Below are 23,432 nucleotides of genomic sequence, written 5' to 3'. Positions count from 1 at the left end.
GTAGAGGACAGTGAAGATGATACATTAATATAATTCCTATGTATATTATAATATAATTCCTATGTATATTATAATGATGTAAATTTAACATAATAAACTACAGAACGACGTATACAGTTACCTCTTAGATCGGAAAATGTTAAATGAATAAGAGTTGACCACGTGTTAAACTCGAGCGGGTGTGATTCCGAAATTGGCAACGCCATTGCTCAATCTATCTGCGCTAAAATAATCTGAAATAAATGTTTAAGCAATTCGAATTGAATTCCGTTAAATCTTATAACGCGATCTGCAACGTTAACAATGAAATGCTCCGAGATTGAACTGAATAAGTACTATTGGAAACGAGTCTACAAAATTGGCATGTTTTGTGTAATTTATCACTACCATACAGTTTATTTGAGCATGTCCACGCACTTTGCCATCTTTTCTTCCCCGTTCACGTCACAAGGTGCCCTCTACAAACCATGGAAAGAGGAGGCGGGTTCGTTCTTGTGCCTTGCGAAAAGAAGAAAGGGGGCGGGCAGGTGACGTCCGCCGCCGGTTTTCAGAGTAAGAAGAAGGGGGGTGGGCGGTTGGAGGTTTGGCATTCGGCAGAGCGTGGAAGGAGAAATGACCGACAGTGACCTCGCTCGGTGTGCGCTTTAGTGGATAGCGCATTGTATTCTGTCGTTTGCAAAGCAGCAGATGAATACTTCATCAGTAACCTTGAGCTTCCAGCGTGTGATGCATGCAAACCTTGAGTTAAACTCTCAACATACAAACACGGAGGAGTGCGGGGCTGCGTGGTGTTTTATTTTTCTCTCTCAATTCTCAGTTCACCTCTGGCTTTAATTATGGAAAAAGCAAAATCCATACTTGATCAGAAGACATCACCTCCGTGCTATATAAATGGAGTACAGAATGGATTCCACACGCAGCCTCACAACAATGGAACCTACGGCGCCAGTGGCCTGGGAAGTACAGAAAATTTCCACCATCTTCATCAGGAATCGCAAAGCCATGGATCCCCGGCAAAGAAATGCAGACTCAGAAGACGAATGGATTCAGGCAAAAGAAACCGACCGCGTGAGTTTGTCCCTTTATTATTTCAAATGAACGAAGGCAATACGTGTTTGTGTGCCATTCATTACTATGTTGGCGTTGTGTAGTTGTTCATTTATTTTTTAAAACAGTAGTTTGTGTTTAGAATGCGTGACCTTTTGTTGTATGTGAAATGTTGTGATTTTTTTATGAGATTGCACTGCTGTTATTTCAGTTTGGCCGACATCTCATTTGCATATAATATAAAGACAGTCTCTGCTGTAACCTTGTAGTGCATTATTGTTGTGTTGAAAGTCTATGTTCTCACGATTATAAAACACTTGAGAGCTGATAAAATTCGTTTTATTGGCAATCTTAGACTATAAGCCCTTCGCCTTGTACTGATATCTTTATATTCTAGAGAAGCGTAATGTGACATTTGATTGGACGTATATCGGTCAGGAGGTGTGTGTAAGTGGCTGCTGATAAGAAGGCTTGTCTCTTTTAACCAATGGGCGGGCTGCTCCATTTCTGCAGGGCGGGGTCACAGGGGTCACGCTCGAATCTGTCCCTAAACACCCCCTGCATTTGGGTCTTTTCCCTTTTATTTTGTGGGGAATTTGACTTTATCGTCGACCCGAGTTTGGGGTCGACTTTTATTTCCAAGTTTAGCCCAAATGCAAGCTGTATGTTAATAGCTTTTGATAGGAGGTGTGTCTGAAGTAACATATGCATTCCTGTAATTTTGTAGTTTTTTAACAATATAATTGCTCTCAGCGACCAGACTCATTTGTTCCATAATGCAGATTAAAGTCGTCAAGAAGCCAGGTAAGCCGTTAATTTTGCTTTTAGCAGTGAAAAAAAACTGTAGAAGAACATGTAGTCATGCAAAAATTATTTTGTATTGTGCAACAAGTATGCCATCATTATCGGTTGTGATTTTATAGATAGAAATTCTCAACTACAATGCAAAAAGTGTGTGTGTGTATGTGTATATGTGTGTGTATATATGTATATATATATATGTATGTGTGTGTGTGTATATGTGTATATATGTGTGTATATATATATATATATATATATATATATATATATATAACGTTTTTATATAATAAGGTGAACTATGTCGAAATAAGAATTTTAATTGCTTTTGAAATGCATATTCGTGTACTGGTGTTTCTCAGGAGAAATATCCCTGTAATCAAACCACAGTTTGATCAAATTTACCCAAAAATTTGCAATTTTTCACGTCTGTAGAGAAAAAAATCACTAAATGTGATCATATTTTTTTCATTAATTTCTGATAAATTGCATACAACATTATGTACAACTTTTGTGTCTCTTAGAAGTCTAAAAAATAAACTCATTCAGGGATTTTCAGTGCACTATAATTTGCATTCTGTACATTAAGGCAAAATGCTTTAAAAAGTGTCTTCAAAACAAAACAACACTAGATTTTACATGTACAGATTGCTGGAATCGCAGCAAAGAAAACTTAAGGCTTTATACCATTTGTGGCTGACTAATCGGGCATATACTCTGGTTTTAAAACTGAACAGAACTTCTAAGTTAAGCCACTAGTTTTTAATGGCTTAGGTTGAAATGCTTTGGCTGTTTTCCAGGCTGTTGCAAAAGGTACAGTTGTCCAAGTGACGTACAAAGTCAATCTTTCTTTATACAATGTAGCAATTCACATGATAAAGCCAGTCAAATGTCCCTGTGCAAGTCTGTGAAGAAAAGTACATATAAAAAATAAACTCCTTTGTACCTGCATATTTAGTAATACTGAGATGCCAACTATGTTACTTTAAATTTCTCAAAAAAGTAAGAAATCAAGTGTGTTTTGCATAGCTTTAAATTAATCAATATTCTCAATACTACCTAATCAAAGTCCGTGTCTCTCTGTTAGGAACTTGTATTGTCAATTTTGGGGTAAGGAAGGAACTAAATGATTGAGAAGGTGCCCCTGTTCATCACATGTCTCACTTATGTAGACACACACGCTTGCTGTCTATTCACATAGAACCAGTTTATAATTACAGGTTAACTTAACACCTGTTGAGGTAACACAAAACTATATAACTGCAAACAAAAATGTCTGTTATGTCTGGATATGTTTTAAGTGCATCCTTAATATGCAAATTTGTTTGGCTATACAGTGTCTGGTCATTAAGTCATACGTTTAAACTACATAGCTGACAAAAAAAAAACCCTGATTGTACTGTCAGTTGTATTTTAAATCAACCATGTGATTGATGAAGCACATCTTCCATAATTTAAATTACACTCAACAATATAAATATGTCTGTTTGCATTGAAACTGGCCTGGCACCCTCTTCCCTCCAATGCCCAGTCAGTATTGATTAGTCAATACTTCTGTTCTGTCAAGTATTTAGTTGTCAGTACTACAGCAAAGCTTTGCACATATAAAAAAGGAAAACAGGAAAAATAACCTTTTGTTATTTTGAGCCTTTAATGGTGATTACTGTCAAAAAGCCCTTGGCAAAACCAGAAAACTTGTCTGTCACTCCTCATCAGTAAGAAAATTATATATTGCATTGCATTGCAAAGTAATAAACAGAGCTAATTTTTATACAGAGCAGTTTTGTGATTAGCACTACTATATATACAATCCATCACTTTAATGTTTACACTGGACATGTGTGTTTAACACCATCACATTACAGCGTCGAAATTATGGGTTTCCCTTGTTTGTTTTTCTCCAACTTCCTGAACAGGTTCTGTTAGATGAATAAGTGACCCTGAATTGGTCTGCCTGTGTATAAGTGTGGCTCATGTCTTACAATAAGCTGGTACGCATGTCACCAACAGTAGTTATGTAGTTAAGGCTTTGGACTTCAAATCTGGAGAATGTGGGTTCAAATCGTACTACTGACACTATATGACCAGGTCTGATTGGAAAAACCAAAAAAGAAACGTAACCAATTGTATCTCTCAAATTTTGTTAGTCCTCTTGGATAAAGTTGTTGAACAATTAGTAATGATAATGTGAGTTCAATTCCTGCATTATGCCCAATGTTTCTGTAATTAAACTCCAGTTCATGCTGCACTGAATTGGACAACGTGGCCTAATAAATACACCTTTTGAAACAGTAACTCAAAAAAAAAAAAAAAAACCTGAACTAAAAATTAAGGCGGAATGCTTCCAGAGATCCACTATCTTCAGTTTTCTGTAGCATACAAACTTAGTTTTCATTGAAAAGGTAAACAACAAGGAAAGGAAGCCATGAATGCAACTATTATAACTAAACTTGAAATTGGAAAATGAGAATAAGTCAAGATGGCTTGCAGAGGTAAAATACATCTGTTGCTAATGATAGTGAAGCAGGGATGGATCGGAAGTACAGAAATAATAAATAGTTGCAGTGGAGAGGAAAATGATTAGCAGAATGTTAAGTAAAACAAGAATAGGAAAGGCAGAAAAGTTGGCTTGGCCAGATGGGTGTTCTAGTAGAAAACCAGTGGTGATAGTGTACGCTATTGAATATTCCCAATATGTGTTTTTCAGAAACAAGCTCATACTCCTGTAATATAAAACATTGATTGTGATGGAAGAAACTGTTTAGTGAACACTTAACTAGAACATAAGAATATCCTTAATTTGGTCATTCAGTTAAACATACTGTAGCTCATCAATTCCTATTGACCCAACCATCTCATCATACATCATGCATTCAAGTTTTGAAGGTCCCCAAAGTCCCACTATATATTACCCTACTTGATAATTTTATTTCAAATATCTATGGTTCTCCAAGTGAGGGTAAAAAAAGGTTGTAACATTTGTAAAAAAGAATAGTCCTTAACTAGGTTCAATTTTTGCTCCATATTCTCATTTAAAATAACAGCTGTGCTAGTTTCTTTCATACTTTTTGAATATTTTGTCTTTTTGTATCCTCCATTTTGCTTAAACTAAAAAGATGAAACTCCTTAAGCTTATAACAGTCCTGGAATCAATCTAGTTGTTCTTCTCTGGACCTTTTTTTAGTGTTCCTCAATATCATTTATTGAATATGTTTAGTATTGTCATGAGAAAATATTTTACTTACATGGTTAAAATAGTTATTGTTATAGTTACTGATGAAATGGCAGCATACTAGTGTTTTTTTGTTATGACCACCAGTCTGCTTATATATTATAACTAAACAGACTTTTCCTTGTAACCGATTATCAATAAATACTGCTAATGGTTTGTTTCACAAAAAAATTATCATACACAAGACAGACTAAATTATTTCTAGATACAGATTAAGGTGTTGTATCGTGTTAGCCATTATGGATGTAGTGAGAAGTAAAGTAAAATGACAACTTTTATTGGCTGACTAAATAAAAGGTGTAATTTTGCTTAACTTCTCACTAGGTACAGATTAAAAAAATCTCCCCCCACTAATGCTTTAAAATCCTTTTATGTACTGCATTGTTAATCAAAGCAGTGATTAATATTTAACCTGGGTACTGCTTCTAATCTAGTGTATACAAAGTTGACATTCTGTATTTTGTTTGTGATGGGGCACATCTAAAAGTATTATGCAGTTTTTTTTTTTTGGGGTGGGTTTTATTTTAGGATCTTTTTATAGTTTGCTGTTTTTTCATGAGGTAGGTTAATCTGCTGCTGAAACAATAAAGTATCTTGAGGGCTACCGATTGTGAACTGAGTTTTTTATTTACAACGAAATGTGAGTTTAATTGATGGTTAACATGGAGTAAAAAAATTGCCAACTAAAATAAAACAATCATTCCAAGTTTGTTTGTTGGTTTAAGTGTGTATGCATATATGTAATACACACAATGTATTTATTAAATAAACATTATGTGTCACAAATATTTCAAAATCCTGTCTTATTTTGATACAGACTTCTAGCCTGGTATTTCCTGGAGCCTCATATGGAGTGAAGCACATTAATTGTGTTTTGGGCTTTAGAGAACTGATTTCTGAAACAATAGAATTGATACACCAGAGCTTAACTCTGGTTGTACCTGTTTGTTCAAAGATGGAGGATGGTGTAGTAAAATATTCTTATAGTGATTTCCTTGCATGGTGCAGTGGTAAAGAAGCTCTGCAGAATATTTGTGCAGGCTCTATTGCTGGATTGGCTAATGCCATATACACCAGGAGTGGCCAGCTCCATTCCTGGGAATCCACAGCGGCTCCAGTGTTTCATCCTAACTATTTTCCTAATTAGTGACTACTTTTTGCTACTAATTAACTTCATCTATATATACAATTCACTAAGGTAAGACAACCATGGAAAGCACGCCGGAAGAGGCGTGGATTCACTAAGCTGCCGACAAGTGAGACACCTATGGCGCACGCAGGAAAGAGCCACGCCCACCAACTCCAAGACCATTGGATACGACGACAACTCGCAGGGCCACGCCCACCAACTTGGACGCGACGACACAGAAAAAATGGCGTCATTTATATTCGTCTGTCGTAGAGGCCACATGCAGTGCAGGTCAGGTTAATGTCATGTGCATTGACTGTTCATAGAGGCATGTTTCTCGCGGAGGTGAATCACCATATGCAGCGTGTGAAACAGTTTGCGAGGGGTATCCCATGGGATCCTTAAAACAATCCTTTACAACTGAGGTTGAAGCACAATGAAGTAAGCAGTCTTTAAAAACCAACTTTTCGGTTATGATGCATGACCGCGTGCACCGTAGCAAACTGTTTTACACGCTACATACAGGTATTCGCTTCCGCGACAAACACGTGTCTTCTTAGATGCTCCTGCTGGAACACGGAAGATGTTTTCCTGCCCACCAACGCTCCTTTTTCACCGGCCGGCGTCTACCCTCGCTCTCTAGGCATTCACACTGCCTGCCCATTTGCCCGGACGCAAAAACTCATCGACCACCCAGTTAGTCCCTTTCGTCAGCGGTAAGAGTCCACATGCACGTCTGAGCCACGCGGCGTTTGTTATGCCACGGGTTCACTATTGTGTTGTATTTTGCTCTCTCCAGAGTTTCATCTTTTCATTCACTAATATACTGTTGTATTCTCACACCAACCCGTTTTAGACATCCTTGTCTTTCCAGAAGTGTTTAGCATTCAATAAATAATTATGCATGACATTGACCGTGTGTATACCCAGCGCAGACAGGCATGGGTAAGCCGTTGAACCCCATTCGGGCTGCAAGCCATGGAATTCCCACTAAATGTGACTCATATGCTCCCACTCATTACGTCCCTACCCTTTGTGCACACCCCCCTCCTACCGTGGTCGGGTATCTTGGTGGATTATATATAGAAAAGCAGCCAAAACCAAGGGGTGTCCCATGGGGTCCTTAAAACATTCCTTTACAACTGAGGTTAAAACACTATGAAGTAGGCAGTCTTTTTTAAAAAAAGGGGTTTCGGTTACGACGCACGTCTGCATGCACCATAGCAAACTGTTTTACACGCTACATGCAGCAATTCGCTTCAGCAACAAACATGCGTCTTCTTAGATGCTCCTGCACTTTTGTTCACACCCCCCTCCCACCTCGCTACTACCATGATCTGGTGTCTTGGTGGATTATATATAGAAAGGCAGCCAAAACCGCACAGAGCAATGAAAAGTTCCATCTTTTCATTCTCATTCTATTGTATCCTCAAACCCTCCCTTTTTAGACAATTGTATCTTTCCAGAAGTGTTCAACCATCATTAAATAGTTATGCGGCGTTTGTTATGCCGCGGGTTCACTATTGTGTTGTATTTTGCTCTCTCCAGAATTCCATCTTTTCATTCGTTTACTGTTGTATTCTCACACCAACCCGTTTTAGACAACCGTGTCTTTCCAGAAGTGTTTAGCATTCAATAAATAGTTATGCATGACATTGAGCGTGTGTCGACCCGGCGTGGGTAAGCCATTGAACCCCATTCGGGCTGCAAACTAAGTGCGACTCCTACACTTCTACTGGTTGCGTCCCAACCCTTTGTACACAACTCCCTCCCACCTTGCTAATACTGTGGTCGGGTGTCTTGGTGGATTATATATAGAAAAGCAGCCAGATCCGCACAGAGCAATGAAAAGTCTACGTCGCTCACAGGTACATCTGGACTATGTAAAGACAGCGACTTGACGAGTTGGAGGTGGGCACATAAGCGGGCAGTGCATATTGAACGAGAAATCAGCAGACTAGCATGACAGACGGAGCTGAATGGACGTCATTCTCCTTTCCTCCCGTTCTACACTCCGCGCCGTGCACCCCATTCCTCCGTCTGGCAGGAGAAGCTGCGAGGACGGTGCGCCAGTTTTCAGTCACTTCAAACGATTGTGTGTTGGTTCGTTCCGTGCATTGTTACAATGTTGCTTTTCTTGCTGATTTATTACATTACCGATTTTTCAAATGTTAATTTTCTCCCTGTGCTTAAAAATCATTAAAAAACCGGCCTGATTATGCGGCGTATGGTACGCCGCGGGTTGGCTAGTTTAGTTTATTTGCTATTTAAGACTCTGACCCTTTTAATCCGGGCTGAACGACGTTGGTCCTGGAGGGCCACAATGGCTTAAAGTTTTTGTTCCATCCTAATTGATTCATGAAAAATAATTCACTGCTGATGAAGCACTTATTGCTCAAGTGTCATTTTTGTGCTTCATTTTAGTTGTTTTACTCTTTAAGATTATGAAGTCTTAATTGCTTATTTTAGTCTTTATCAGCTATATTCATTGTTTTAACTGCTTCTTATTAGCAAAAGACACCAAATGACAAAGGAACCAGCAGTTCCACATCTAGCTTGTCATTAGTTCTACCTGTGTGTATTCATTATTCACTATTTGGTTTAATTAAGTACTCGGAAGGAAACTGAAGAGAAAGCGAAGAACCTAAAATTACTCCTCCATTTTAGACTTGAAATCTCTTAGATGATACATGTATCATTAGAAAGGTATAACAAAATCCTGATTTAAGAATTAAACACTAACAAGTCATAAAATTGAATAAGATGTGTTATTGGTGAAGTTTGGCTTCTAATTAAGCAACTGGCTTGGAACAAAAACCTGCAACCACTGTGGCTCTCCAGGATCGGAGTTGGTCACCCTGATATATACACTGGAGGGACAAACCTGGAGCCCAGAGAGTACTTCCAGGTAATATATACATCTTGTTTGCTTTTTTAGCAAAGTGTAATTGAAGGTGTTAGTTTTTTATGCTGATAAAAAAATTGTAAGATGGTCTTGTCAAAACAAGGGACATCAGTTTGTCCATCCATCCAAAAAGCACCCTTATATGTATTGTCCGTACTTGCTTCATCCAAGTCGGGGACATTTTTCTTGAAGAAATCACAGTGTTCTGATTTGGGGGAGGGATGGTGCCTTTCTTTGCTTTGGTTAAAACATAAAAAAATCTGACAAACGATAGGAGACAATTCAGTTCATGAAGCTTGTTTGTTTATCTAATAGCTAAGCTGTCCCAATATCTCATCCAGATACTTCTTAAAGAGAGTCAAGGTTTCTGCTTCAACTACGTATATCAGTAGTTTGTTCCAGATTCCTTTTGTGTAAAGAAGTGTTTTCTGGCATCAGTCCTAAATGCACTGCTCTTAATTTCCACTGGTGTCCTTGAGTACGTGATTCACTGTTAGGCTGAAATAATTCTGGATTGGGTTCCATAAAGTCTGCTCTGCTCAAGACTAAACATATTTATTTTTTGGAGTCTGTCGGAGTACAACATTCCCATAAGTCTGGGATACACTTGATTGCTCTCCACTGCACAGTTTTGATTGCTGTTATGTTTCTCTTGTGGCATGGTGACCAGAATTGCACACAGTACTCCAGATGCTGTCTGTCTTGTGCATTATACAGACTCTAAGCATAACATCCGTTAAGTTGTATCATAACATCTGTTAAAAACAAAGCAACGTTTTATTTGCTTTTTTCATCACTTCTGCATATTGCTTAGATGATGAAAATGCTGTGTCAGTATAAACTCCTAAATCCTTTTCAGATTTTCAATATAAATTCCTAAATCCTTTCTTTAAAACAATATCTTCTATCTTGTATTTATAATTAACATTCTGTTTGCCCACATGTAGCAGTTTGCACTTTTCTACATTAAACTACATTTTCTAAGTTTTTGCCCAGTTCTGAAGCTTGTCAAAGTTCTGAATTTTTGTTGTCTCCTCAGTAATTTTGGTATTTGGTACACAATCTGCAATTGCTCGAATTTTAGTATCATCTGCACATTTCACAAGTTTACTATCTTTACTGGTAATATATTGTATATTTACATTAATGTAAATCAGAAAAAGTGACGGTGCGAGGACAGACCCCTGAGGAGTCCTGTCTGTTTTTAATTTCATTGATGACTATTTGCCACACAAGCCCTGTTGAGACATTCAGACTTCGCCCCTTAAATTTATCAGTGAAGCACTAGGTTCAGGTCATGTGAGAGTGCAATTATACTGCTGGAATCATGACCTTTCAAATTATGATATCCAGGCCCATTGTGATTCTGTAGAATTTACCATCTTTAAAGGCATAGAACTGCCATGTTGAGTTGCAAAGCAAATTGTAAGATGAACTAATGGTAATGTGTGACAATTGTAAGAGGCTGGAATAATGACTTATGCTACTCTACAGCTATTTCTACAAATGTGCTTGGAAATGAGGCAGGCTGTGATTAAAATAAGACAACTCTCTGTCCAAGTCAAGGAAGAAGTTAAGACATATTGTCAACCAAGTGCTACCATGTGATATTCACTTCACAGCTGCTTCCATGTTAGTAAATGGAAGCATTTTACACTAGCAAAGTGTACTCCTCTTTTCATACAGATCCCAAAGATGTGCATATTATATTAGTTTTTAATACAAAATATGTAAAGTGTGGGTGTGTGTTTTGAATGAGCTCTGTGTTTGGACCAGTATCTATTGGTTAATTTATGCCTGGAACATAATATTGTAAGAATAGCCATCAGTTCCCTGAAACCTACAATTTAAGCAGTGGTATTGGGGGTGGGTTTTTCCAAGGCTTTATTCCCTGATCTTTCAGAGCTCCCTTAACTCTTCAATGCACATATGTATATAGCCCCTGATTTTCAATAGGCTAGCCTTGGTTTCTTTCATTTACCGTTTTGATAATGGTTGCCAGCAGTGCGAAAACTTCAATGGAGACAAGCCCACCCTCCAGATGACAAAAACATGGAAAGTCCAGTTGAGTCCCCAGGCCTCTCGACCAACCCCCAAAACATTGACAGCACAACAACTCCAGAGGGGATCAAGCAACACCTCTGAATGTGTTGAGTAAATCCAGACTTTAACTTTACAAAAATGCACCTTTGTGTATGTCTTCACATTCTTGTTGCTTTGTATTTATTTTTATTTCCTAGCTTCCTCAGTATTTTTGCTAGAGTATATAATACATCTTTGCAATTTCAAAACATTAAATGTAATGAGTAGTATCATCTTTTGTGTCTGTAGCTACTCGGTTAAATTCAATGGAAGTGGACTCTGTGGGTTCCAGTCTTAACTTTTGTAGTTGAATATAAGTGCATTGAACTTAAATAAAACACAGAAATGTTTCTTGTTATAAATAGGTGTTATGTCCATGTCCTGTGTGCAGCCTTGGTATTTGTTTTACTGGGAGATCATGTGCAAGCTTTGCCATCTGGCTGTGGTGTAGCGGGTCCACAGCTCAAGTCAAAAAAGACACTTCTTAAATAAGTAATGAGCACCCTCACAGCTTAGAGAGGGGGCATGGTAGTGTGGCCATAGTGGTTCCTGGGTGATTTGTGATGCGGACAGTCCTCTCTTAAGTGCACAAGTGAGGAGTCGTCCGCATCCGTAATTGTTGCCGTGAGCTGCTGATTGCCACATCTAATACACATCCCCGTATCACATAATAGAAGCGTGAGGCAGATGAAAAAAGAAAGGAAAAAAAGAATGTGAAGGGAGGTTAATGGAAAATGGAGACGGAAGCAGGAATGAGAAAGCCGTTGCAGGAGAGCGATAGCGAGCGAGTGCAGGTTTGCACTGATTGCAGGCAGCTGGGAGAGGCAAACCCAGTAGTTCCACCTTGGGGTCTGCAGGGACATGTTGGAGGGGGGGAGCCGTGGCAAAATGGAGGGGAAAAAAAATTCGATTTTATTATTTAAAAAGTTGTAAACAATAAAGCATTTTTCTAGTTCACATTGTATTTTAATAATATCGTCACTTCATTAGTGCACTTGCCAACTATGCCTATTATGTAACCAACCATTATCCAACCCGCTATATCCTAACTAAAGGGTCACAGGGGGGTCTGCTGGAGCCAATCCCCGATAACACAGGGTGCAAGGCAGGAAACAAGCCCCAGGCAGGGCGCCAGCCCACCGCAGGGCAGGCACAAACACACACTAGGAACAATTTAGGGTCGCCAGTGCACCTAACCTGCATGTCTTTGGACTGTGAGAGGAAACCCACGCAGACACTGGGAGAAAATGCAAACTCCTGCAGGGTGGACCCAGGAAGCGAACCCAGGTCTCCTTACTGCGAGGCAGAAGCGCTACCACCCATATTATTTAACACTTTTTTTCAAATGCTGCTTGAAGGCTACTATAGATATACACACATTGCATTGTGGTATTTAAACAGTTCATAACAAGCTAGACATAGTGCATGAAATGCTAAAACATTCATAATGATGGGCCACTTTTTAAAATGGAATTATTCTGAAGAAAACCCATCTTGTAGTTCTGTTTTAAATTCATCAAATGAGTCATATTCTACAGCAAAATCTAAATCTAGAAAGTTTGCAGCTTCATGCATAGAGTTCATTTTTGTGCTGGCTAAGAAAAAAGACTGACTTGATTACCCCAAGTGCATTCTTTTTCAGGAAATTGTTTCAAACAAATGTCTAAAGTCGTCTGACTTGAAAAAAACCTCTAAAATGAAAGCATTCAGCTGATGTTGGGAAACCATGTTGACTCTTTCCAAAGGAAAGCAGCACTGCTTGTGAAACAAGTGAGCACTTTCACACAGCAAGCAATGGTTTTTCAGAGAGGGCACTGAAGGTGTCTTTTTTTGGTGTCATATCGCATTGCCTGTGTGAAGAAAACTCACACAGTTGGCGAAGAACCTATACAGGATGGTCCTGATCTAATTATGCAATTTTTATTACGCTATAACTTTTTAGTTTATTACATAGGGAATTCACAACTGAATGGAGGACAAGTGGGACATTACATGGAAAATCAGTGAATTAATTCGTTGTAAGTCCATTTTCATTTACTACAAGATATTTCGAACAATTCTTTTGTCTTGCATTGTTTTCCTGCATTGCATTAAATGTTGCATAATTAGATCTGGACCACCCTATATTACTGGTGACCAAAGACATACAGTGGTGTGAAAAACTATTTGCCCCCTTCCTGATTTCTTATTCTTTTGCATGTTTGTCACACAAAATGTTTCTGATCATCAAACACATTTAACCATTAGTCAAATATAACATAAGTAAACACAAAATGCAGTTTTTAAATGATGGTTTTTATTATTCAGGGAGAAAAAAAAATCCAAACCTACATGGCCCTGTGTGAAAAAGTAATTGCCCCCTGAACCTAATGACTGCTTGGGCCACCCTTAGCAGCAATAACTGCCATCAAGCGTTTGTGATAATTTGCAATGAGTCTTTTACAGCGCTCTGGAGGAATTTTGGCCCACTCATCTTTGCAGAATTGTTGTAATTCAGCTTTATTTGAGGGTTTTCTAGCATGAACTGCCTTTTTAAGGTCATGCCATAGCATCTCAATTGGATTCAGGTCAGGACTTTGACTAGGCCACTCCAAAGTCTTCATTTTGTTTTTCTTCAGCCATTCAGAGGTGCATTTGCTGGTGTGTTTTGGGTCATTGTCCTGTTGCAGCACCCAAGATCGCTTCAGCTTGAGTTGACGAACAGATGGCCAGACATTCTCCTTCAGGATTTTTTGGTAGACAGTAGAATTCATGGTTCCATCTATCACAGCAAGCCTTCCAGGTCCTGAAACCGCAAAACAACCCCAGACCATCACACTACCACCACCATATTTTACTGTTGGTATGATGTTCTTTTTCTGAAATGCTGTGTTCCTTTTACGCCAGATGTAACGGGACATTTGCCTTCCAAAAAGTTCAACTTTTGTCTCATCAGTCCACAAGGTATTTTCCCAAAAGTCTTGGCAATCATTCAGATGTTTCTTAGCAAAATTGAGACGAACCCTAATGTTCTTTTTGCTTAACAGTGGTTTGCGTCTTGGAAATCTGCCATGCAGGCTGTTTTTGCCTAGTCTCTTTCTTATGGTGGAGTCGTGAACACTGACCTTAATTGAGGCAAGTGAGGTCTGCAGTTCTTTAGACGTTGTCCTGGGGTCTTTTGTGACCTCTCGGATGAGTCGTCTCTGCGCTCTTGGGGTAATTTTGGTCGGCCGGCCATTCCTGGGAAGGTTCACAACTGTTCCATGTTTTTGCCATTTGTGGATAATGGCTCTCACTGTGGTTCACTGGAGTCCCAAAGTTTTACAAATGGCTTTATAACCTTTACCAGACTGATAGATCCCAATTACTTTTGTTCTCATTTGTTCCTGAATTTCTTTGGATCTTGGCATGATGTCTAGCTTTTGAGGTGCTTTTGGTCTACTTCTCTGTGTCAGGCAGCTCCTATTTAAGTGATTTCTTGATTGAAACAGGTGTGGCAGTATTTATTTTTTAACAAGGGGGCAATTACTTTTTCACACAGGGCCATGTAGGTTTGGATTTTTTTTCTCCCTAAATAATAAATACCAATATTTAAAAACTGCATTTTGTGTTTACTTGTGTTATATTTGACTAATGGTTAAATGTGTTTGATGATCAGAAACATTTTGTGTGACAAACACACAAAAGAATAAGAAATCGGGAAGGGGGCAAATAGTTTTTCACACCACTGTTGTTCGGGAGTTGCTTGTTGAAGTAGCTGTCTGTAAAACTAACTCTTATACCTTTTGTCAGACAACACTGTGTGTAGACGGATATCTGACATGGCTGAGGATGCAACAAGAAAAAAACAGCAGTTGGACGAAAGCACAGATGCAGCAAATGCAGCACAGCTTATTGTCTATGTCTGATTTATTGGAAATGGAAAGTTTGGTGAGGTGCTTTTATTCAGCAAAAAAGAAAATAGGTTGCATTCGTGCAGGTAAATTTAATCGACTGGTCTTACTGCATGGATGTCTATATGGATTGTGCCACTGCTAGGACAGGCAAGTATACTGGAGTTGTTGCGTTAATAAAGGCCAGAGCTCCAGATGCCGTGATTTCATCTTGCATGTTTCACTGTGCAGTGACGTGGGTACCAGTTCTGAAAGCCGCCTGCTGCATTCTGATATCTGGTGGGTATCTTGTGGTTCAGTTTTAAAATGAGTGTTTGATCTCTGAAAAGAGCTATGTGAATTTCTCTTGTCTGAGAAGTGGGCTCTGAAGCTTTTGTATTTGGCCAACATATTTCAACTTTTAAATACCTTGAATCAGAACCTGCAGGGCCGCGATCACAGCATACTTCATTTTCAAGATAAAGTTCTTGCATTTGTACAAAAAAATCAGACATTGGGCGAAAAAAGTAAACAAAGGAAATACTGTAAGGTTCCCGCTCCTTCACCAGGAGCTAGGAACGTCCAATGCGCCTCCAGATATAGTCCTGCTTATAATACTGTCATATCTGAGACACCTGAAGAAATACTTCTGCGACTATTTCCCAGATCTGGTCAATTGTCATTTAAGCTGTATTAGAAATCCTTTTGAGTCCAAAACTGAACAGGATTGTCTTGATTTGAGGTCACAAGAGAACTGATTTAAATAGCCAGTGTTGGAAGGTTGAAAATATAATTCTCTGCCATTCCTCATCAGAATTTTGTAGCAATCTCAGTAACAAATACCCAGTTTTGAGCAACAAAGCCATGTCTCAGTTTGTTGCAACAACAAAAGATTCTGGAAGACTTGTGCTTTGTAACATTGAGGTATAGTATAGAAAATGGAATAAGACTTTGTTGTGATGTAGAGACCAACATCTGCTTACAAACATTATCAAGCTGGTGACAAACTTTCTGCATGGCAGAGAGCCCCAGAGATTAGTCACTATCTTGGGGAGGCAGTGATGGTGTGGATTTGCAAATCCTTTGAGGGGCCAATGAAACCAGCAAATATGAATGGATAGACCGCCTGTACCAAACTTGACCAGTGGAATTCTTTCTATTTAATGAGGCTCCAATGTACTCCGTGTACTGTTCAGTACAGTGGTGAGGTGGTAAAGTAATGTGAACTTGGTGTATACCAAATGTCTGAATGAACCGATCAGGAAGGCCAGCTGCATTACAAAACACACACTGGACTTGGTTGGGATTAGCCACAGAAAAAAGAATGATGGTAGAATTTTAGGACATGATGACAATCCACTACATAATTTATTGTTCTGCAGCACCACTGCTGTTTTTTTTTTTTTTTTTTTTTTAAATGTTAAACGCCTCCTCCGATGATACCAATCTTCACCCATGGCAGTTAAAATAGACAATACTGACGCAGTAAAAATATTTTTAGGGCTACTATATGTTATAAATATACTCTGTATTAGTCTTCATTTTGTCATTCTGCACTATGTTTGTGTTGTGTGTTGCTGCAAGAGTAAGTGACTTCTCTCCTGGATAGCAATAAAATATCTTTTTTTTATTTTTATTAAATACTAGGGGGCTTGCTCCCTGGCTCACTACACCCTCCCCCCTACCCTGGGGCGTGCCACGCTCCAGCCACTTCGCGTCTCTGCTGCTCACGTTGTGAATGGGGTGGCTGAACGCATGGTTTGGACATACGTATGGATTACCTGCTTGATTATTGCGCCTCCTGCCGTGTTGCATGTTCTGCTTCTCGCGATGCGCGTGATCATTTCAAAGCCTCTACAGCAGCTGTCCTCGCTTCGCTCACTTAAGGGCACTCTAAGCGCCTGTCACTTTGCGTCTCTGCCTCTCGTGTTATGAATGGGGACTGAATGCATGCATGCATGCATGCTAAGGAGATGCTGATGGATCAGGTGCTGTCTTTCTGCTTGCTCCTGCCATGCTGCGTCTTCTGCTTGTCATGCTGCACGTCGATCATTTAAAAGCCTGTACAGCAGCTGTACTTTTGTCTCACTGCTTTGTCTTGCGGGACGTTAAAGTGTCTCTCGCGGTAGATCCAGGCTGATTATTACTTTCCTTATTTTCTGAATTTGCACATAGATTATTGTTCTCTTGTGCATCTGTTTTTGCCGCCTTTTCTCTCCAATGCTTTTGTGTCTTTTTTCGACGCGTTGCTCTTTCTTCTTTGCTTAGTCGTTCATGTGCCATCAAGAATGTATAACATTTTTAAGAGCTCGGGGCACATGAAGTCTGCCTGCCAAAAGCATTCCAACAATTGCGAGGCTAGATGTCCTTGAACTTGATTTAAATTGTTTATAAGTAGGGCGTGATGTGCAAAAGTCACCGTCTCACGGGTCTTGCTTCCTTAGGTTGTAATGTCTAGTCTCGCATGCTGTCAAAGTGTCTCTCCAAGATGATCATGTCTTGACCCAAGATTTTTTAATATAATAGATAGACAAAAAATGCAACAGAGTAGAGAGATTGTCCTTTTCCACATTATAAATGCTTATTTTATTAATTAGATTTTTGCCACATTTATATAAAAAAAAAAAAAAAGGTTTGGAACAAATCCCCTAAGTGATAGTTTGATTTTTTTTTCCCATTTCCAATAATACTTAAAAGAGGTGGGGTGGATTTCTTCCACTTAAGCAGGATAAATCTATGTGCTAGTTGTGTGGTGTAGGCAATTACAAACAAGCTGTCCTTCTCCACTTTAAGTCCATGTGGGAGTACAACAAACATAGCTGTTAATGGATTAGGAGCGATTGTGACACCAAAGCTGTCTAATAGGCATTCAAAGATTTTTGTCCAAAATTATGTTAATTTGAAGCATTTCCAAAACAAGGCGAAGTGAAGCTGGAGCTAGATTGCAATGTTCACAGGTTAGATCTTGCCTTGGATATATTTTAGATAATTTTAAATGAAGTAAATATGGTCAATGAAATATTTTAAGTTTGAATGATAAAATGTTTTGCGCATATGGAACTAGAGTGTATTCTATGCATGGCTGCCTTCCACTCCTTCTCTGGGATATTAAGTGAAAGGTCCTTTCTGCACTGTATCCTAGGATCTTTGAAAGGGTGAGACTTTAAGATGTTTTTATATATTGTTGAAATGCTGTCTAAATCTTCAAGACTGATCAGTATTTCTTCTGGAATAGAAATGAATGGGAGGTGGGAAAAACTGAGTAGGTTATTTTTGACAAAATGTCTAATTTGAAACTAGTGGAAAAATTGAGATGCTGAGAAGTTAAATTTAAAGTGTAATTGTTCATAAGATGCATAAGATCAGTAAAATATCTATTCTATTTATATGTGACCTGATTCTAATTTTTGTTTCAAGTATGCTTGGAGATTGAGCAATTGAACATCTCTGGCAGCTTCAATAGAATGGACACAGTTTGGGGCACAGCTATTTGGGGATTATCAGTTTCTGGCCTTTGAAACATTCACACAGTCCTACATACTAAATTTACATCTAATCCCAGATGCCAGAGTCTGGCAACCTGTTATGTGCCCGCCTTCAAGTACATATGTGGTACTGGCCTGTGTGTCATTTTTAGGGCTTGTGACGATGTGGGTTCTGGCTCCGCGCTCCCATGACTGTTTGGGAACCCTTGAACCCAACACCGTCGATAATGAAACCGAGTGAGCTAGTCAGTGAAGGCAAATAATTGAGCATCTGAGCAAGGGGATGGTTAAAAGTGAAACAGTGCTTTTATTAAAAACAGTCAACAAAACAGGTGTTCAAATAAATATCCCACGTTGGGGATTCCAGAACCAAGTCTCCCGACTTCCGCTGCCTTTCCGCGGCTTCTCTGCGGCCAGTCGCTTTCCTCTAGGCACTCCCGCTACCTGGTCACTCAGCGGGGGCGACCTGGCCGTTGGTGGAAACCAAGTTCTCCAAGGCTGGGATGAGTGTCATACCGGAGCCAGGGATCGGGAGGTCTCCAGTCTCATGCGTGTGTTTCAGGAGGGCAGCTGCAGAGAGCGTCTTACCTGCTGCTAAGCCCAAACGGGATAAGCAGGTGAGACGCTAACGCCAACAGGAAAGATGCACCAGGCTTGTCGTCCTTGTTGTTGTTTTAAAAAAACTGCTTCCTGTAAAACATTTTACCTCGTTTTAAAGGATTGCTTTTTCTTATTGTTATTTTAACCTCCACGTTTTACCTTTTATGGATTTATTTAATGAAGAACTTTTGAACTGCACTATTTATTTGAACACCTGTTTTGTTGACTGTTTTTAATAAAAGCACTGTTTCACTTTTAATCATCCCCTTGCTCAGATGCTCAATTATTTGCCTTCACTGACTAGCTCACTCGGTTTCATTATCGACGGTGTTGGGTTCAAGGGTTCCCAAACAGCCATGGGAGCGTGGAGCCAGAACCCACATCGTCACAGGGCTGTATTTCTGAGATGCAAGATACTGTAAGGAGAGGCTTACTAATTATGGACAGCAGTGGTATATGGTCAGTTAAACATGGGCGATATGGCCTAAAATCAATATCACGATAAATTGAGCAGTTAACCTCGATAACGATAAATGGACGATAACCACCCCAAGTGCCAAAAAAACAAACTTTTTTTTTTTTCATTTGATGGGGCTGTGGCAGGCAGCATAGTTCCTCCAGTTATTTTGATAATATTATTCCCCCTAGACCTATTCATTGCAATTATATTATTACCACTTTAAAGGACTGTAAAATGTCACTGAAAATAAATGAAGACAATAGTAGTAAGTACTTTTAGTGGTTAAGATTTATTAACTGAACAAAATAAAAAGTGTAGGATACAATATGTAACCATGCTCTCTAAAAAATGTGTATCCCTTGTAAACAAAATAGTTTAATAATAAATATGTTTCACATTGGCTATTCACAAAGTAAACAATGATTGTGCAAATGTAATGCCATCATGGACAAAGGCCTATCTCTGCTAAGGCCTTGAGGTAGCATATCTATCCAAATCTTCACACCCAACATCACCCCAATTCATGGTCTAATTCTCAAATAAAGCAAGCAAAATAAAGTAAGAATTAAATAAGACCTCTCAGACCATATTTACAAAATTAAAAAGGGTTGGCACAGTAATAAAACATTTTAAAAATCATATATTTTGCTACATTTCACAGCACAACATGATCAACACTGGCTCACAATAAGTCTTCTGTAAAAACTTTCTGGATACACTGCTGCTCAGCAGTCTTAAGTATTTTTATGCCTATATAAACATTATTCAAACATTAATACTTTCAATTTTGAATATGACACACAGAATTAAAGTCACTTTAAAACACACCAGATGTCACCACCCAAATATATTAAGATGTACACACTTACCGACTGCCAGGTGCAGCCTGTGCCCAAAACATTGCACCCGTGTCCATTTATTGAGCTTGACAGCTTTCACAATATTTGGGCCATTGTCAGTTGTTATAGCAACAAGGTCCTCTTCACTGATGTCCCATGCAGACAGCATCGCTCTCAACCCCTGTCTCCCCCGTGTGATCAGATGGAAAATAGGCCGTCTCGAGCACTCTGGTACGCAGCTCCTATTTGTTGTCGATGTAATGAACTGTGAGACTAATATACGGCTCCATTGTGCGGCTGGACCAGAGATCGGATGTGGTTGCAACGTGCTTAACGTATCTCAATTCAGCAGCAACCTTTTTCCTCTCTGTGCTGTACATGCTGGGAATGATAGTTTTGAAAAATATTTTCGTGATGGGAGTTCGTATCTCTTGTCAATTATTTTCATGAAGTGTCTGAACCCGTTGCGTTCCACTGTAGCAATAGGAGCCATGTCTTTTGCTATGTGGTAGCCTATAGCATTTGTGATTTCTTGCCATCTTTTTGAAGTTCGCTCATATAGTTGAGTACTAGCAAATGCTTCGGTTATTGACCGCTGCCTGGTGGAGGAAGACGTTTTTGCTGGTCCTCCTAATCTCTTCTCGCTTTGAGCTTTTTTTATGTCTTCGAATTGAATCACATGGTTGTGCTGCAGGTGGTGGAAGAGATTGGTTGTGTTATCTTGACTTGACGCAACAGTCTTTTTGCAGAGTTTACATTTAACAATTTTTTGATCAATATCATCCTTGTTGAATCCAAAATGTTGCCAAACGATTGATGATGCATTTTTTTTGTTAACAAGCATCTCCTCTTCCTCCTCCACCAGCTCTACCTTCGTCGCTGCTGCTTCAACATTTAAATCGTCCTCCATTTGTTCACCCGTGTCTCGTCTTGTTACAGGTAGTAGAGTCATGTGACTCCACCCCGTCAAGTCTGTAACGTAGCACAGTGTCTTAAAGGGACATGAACATCGCCAACCTGCACATGCCTTTTCTTTTTTTTTTAAAATACCGAATTTACCGACATGGGCAAAATGACGTCGATGAGAGTCATAAATTTCGGTAACGATAAATTTTTGATATATCGCCCAGCCCTATGGTCAGTCCAGTTGCTGCCATGTTGTACCTTACATGACAAGCAAACAACTTGCTTGTATATTATGTTTTGTACAAGTAGTAGTGCTGGGTGGTATGACCAAAATTCTATATCACGGTATTTTTCAAAATTATACCGGTTTCACGGTATTGGACTGTATTTTTTTCCCATGCATGAGTGGATGTTAACCACGTTTTCCACTGCAATTTCTGGCTAAGAATAACCTATTCCACTGTCATGAGAATTTTACATGGTACAAAAAACATTTTAATATGCACACAAGCATTAATACAGGCTTGCATGGCCCCGTAAAGTGATAGTTTTCAAGGGGTTGGCAGTAATGAAGAGAAGGAATCGCATTGAATGACAGATGCAGTCAAAACATAGAGCCTTTTTATTGAACAAAGTTTGCAAACAACTTAAAACTAAAATTTTCACAACATATTTTCAACCATCCAAAGGGGCATTTTGACTTAGTAAAATATCCAGAGGTACTTGTCAAAAATTGTATTGCATTGGACATGTTTTGTAAACCAACTACACTTTGTTAATGTTAAGAATCTCTGTCCACTGACACATTAAAGTGACTTTTTAAACAACTTTACTGTCATTAAACTGCATAATATTTAAACTAATAAATAAATAAATAATAGTGCAACTTCCAGTAATAATACTATTACTCCCAAGACTTCGAGCCCAGGTGCATTACACAGTATTCACCAAATTAAAATAAAACATCTGAACCAGTTTTAAAGGCAAACTGCATTAATATGGACCTTGCTTCAAGCTAAGCAATCAATCCATCCATCCATTATCCAACCTGCTATATCCCAACTACAGGGTCACGGGGGGTTGGGTCTGCTGGAGCCAGTCCCAGCCAACAAACCCCGGGCAGGGCGCCAGCCCACCCCAAGCACACACTATGGACAATTTAGGATCGCCAGTGCAACTAACCTGCATGTCTTTGGACTGTGGGAGGAAACCGGAGTACCCAGAGGAAACCCACGCAGACACTGGGAGAACATGCAAACTCCACACAGGGAGGACCCGGGAAGCAGGTCTCCTAACTGCGAGGCAGCAGCGCTACCCACTGCGCCCCTGTGCCGCCCACAAGCTAAGCTATACACATAAATAATAAAACTGCAACTTGCATTTATAATACTATTTGTGGTATAGCCCTGTGGAAACATATTAGGGCCACGGTGAAGAAAAAAAAAAAACTATATGTCAAGAATAAAGTCGACATGTTGACTTTATTCTCATAGTTTATTTTGTCATTAAAGTAGAATGTCGCAAACTAAACTTCATCCTAAAATCAATGTTTAAGTAACTTATGACAGGTTTGAGAAAATCTAGTAAATGTATCACATTAAATGCTTTGTGTTAAGTTTTCCCCTGACCCAGTTGTTAATTGTTACACGCTGCTTAAACTGACTTTCTCTTGCACTAAGAGGTGGTGCAGGCAGCGATCGCCACACAGAATACATTCACTTCATGATATTTGCACAGGTTTAACTTAATTATTGTGTAAATATTCGGTTCATGATCTGGTGGCCGGAGACATGAACACAGAATTCAGTGGATGTTCTTCTGAGTGGGCTTTCTTTATTGCATGCGTGCTGTCTCTGTCTGATGAACCAAACCCGCAGTTCCTATCCTTCCTTTTTATTTCTCCACATTAAAACTAGTTATAAACTTAGATCTTGGAGGGTTCAGAACTTTAAAAAAATCTTCGTTATACATGTTTAATTATGCTATCCATTCAGGGTTGCACCTATCCCAGCAAGCATTGTGTAGGAGGCAGGAGCAAATCCTGAACAGGGCGCCAGCACATACCTCCACTAACGCATGTACTCCTTGGCATGCGTGT

The 23,432-nt window shown here is 39.2% G+C and overlaps 1 protein-coding gene across 2 annotated transcripts in view; it reads left to right on the top strand.

Moving 5' to 3' along the window:
* The first annotated feature begins 576 nt into the window (after positions 1-576).
* LOC120540765 (pantothenate kinase 1) overlaps positions 577-23,432 on the top strand; it is a 51,629-nt gene continuing 28,773 nt past the window's right edge. The window contains exon 1 of one of the 2 annotated variants that reach the window (XM_039771820.1): positions 577-1,068. In XM_039771820.1, the coding sequence (XP_039627754.1) occupies positions 837-1,068 (232 nt within the window). In that variant the 5' untranslated portion in view covers positions 577-836. Of the gene's footprint in view, positions 1,069-1,644; positions 1,852-23,432 lie in introns of those variants that run through there. The other variant, XM_039771829.1, reaches the window with a different exon arrangement.

Source organism: Polypterus senegalus, chromosome 1, assembly GCF_016835505.1.
Source record: "Polypterus senegalus isolate Bchr_013 chromosome 1, ASM1683550v1, whole genome shotgun sequence".
NCBI lineage: Eukaryota > Metazoa > Chordata > Cladistia > Polypteriformes > Polypteridae > Polypterus > Polypterus senegalus.
Note: the sequence above shows the minus strand (reverse complement) of the source record. Positions and strands in the feature narration are given on the sequence as shown.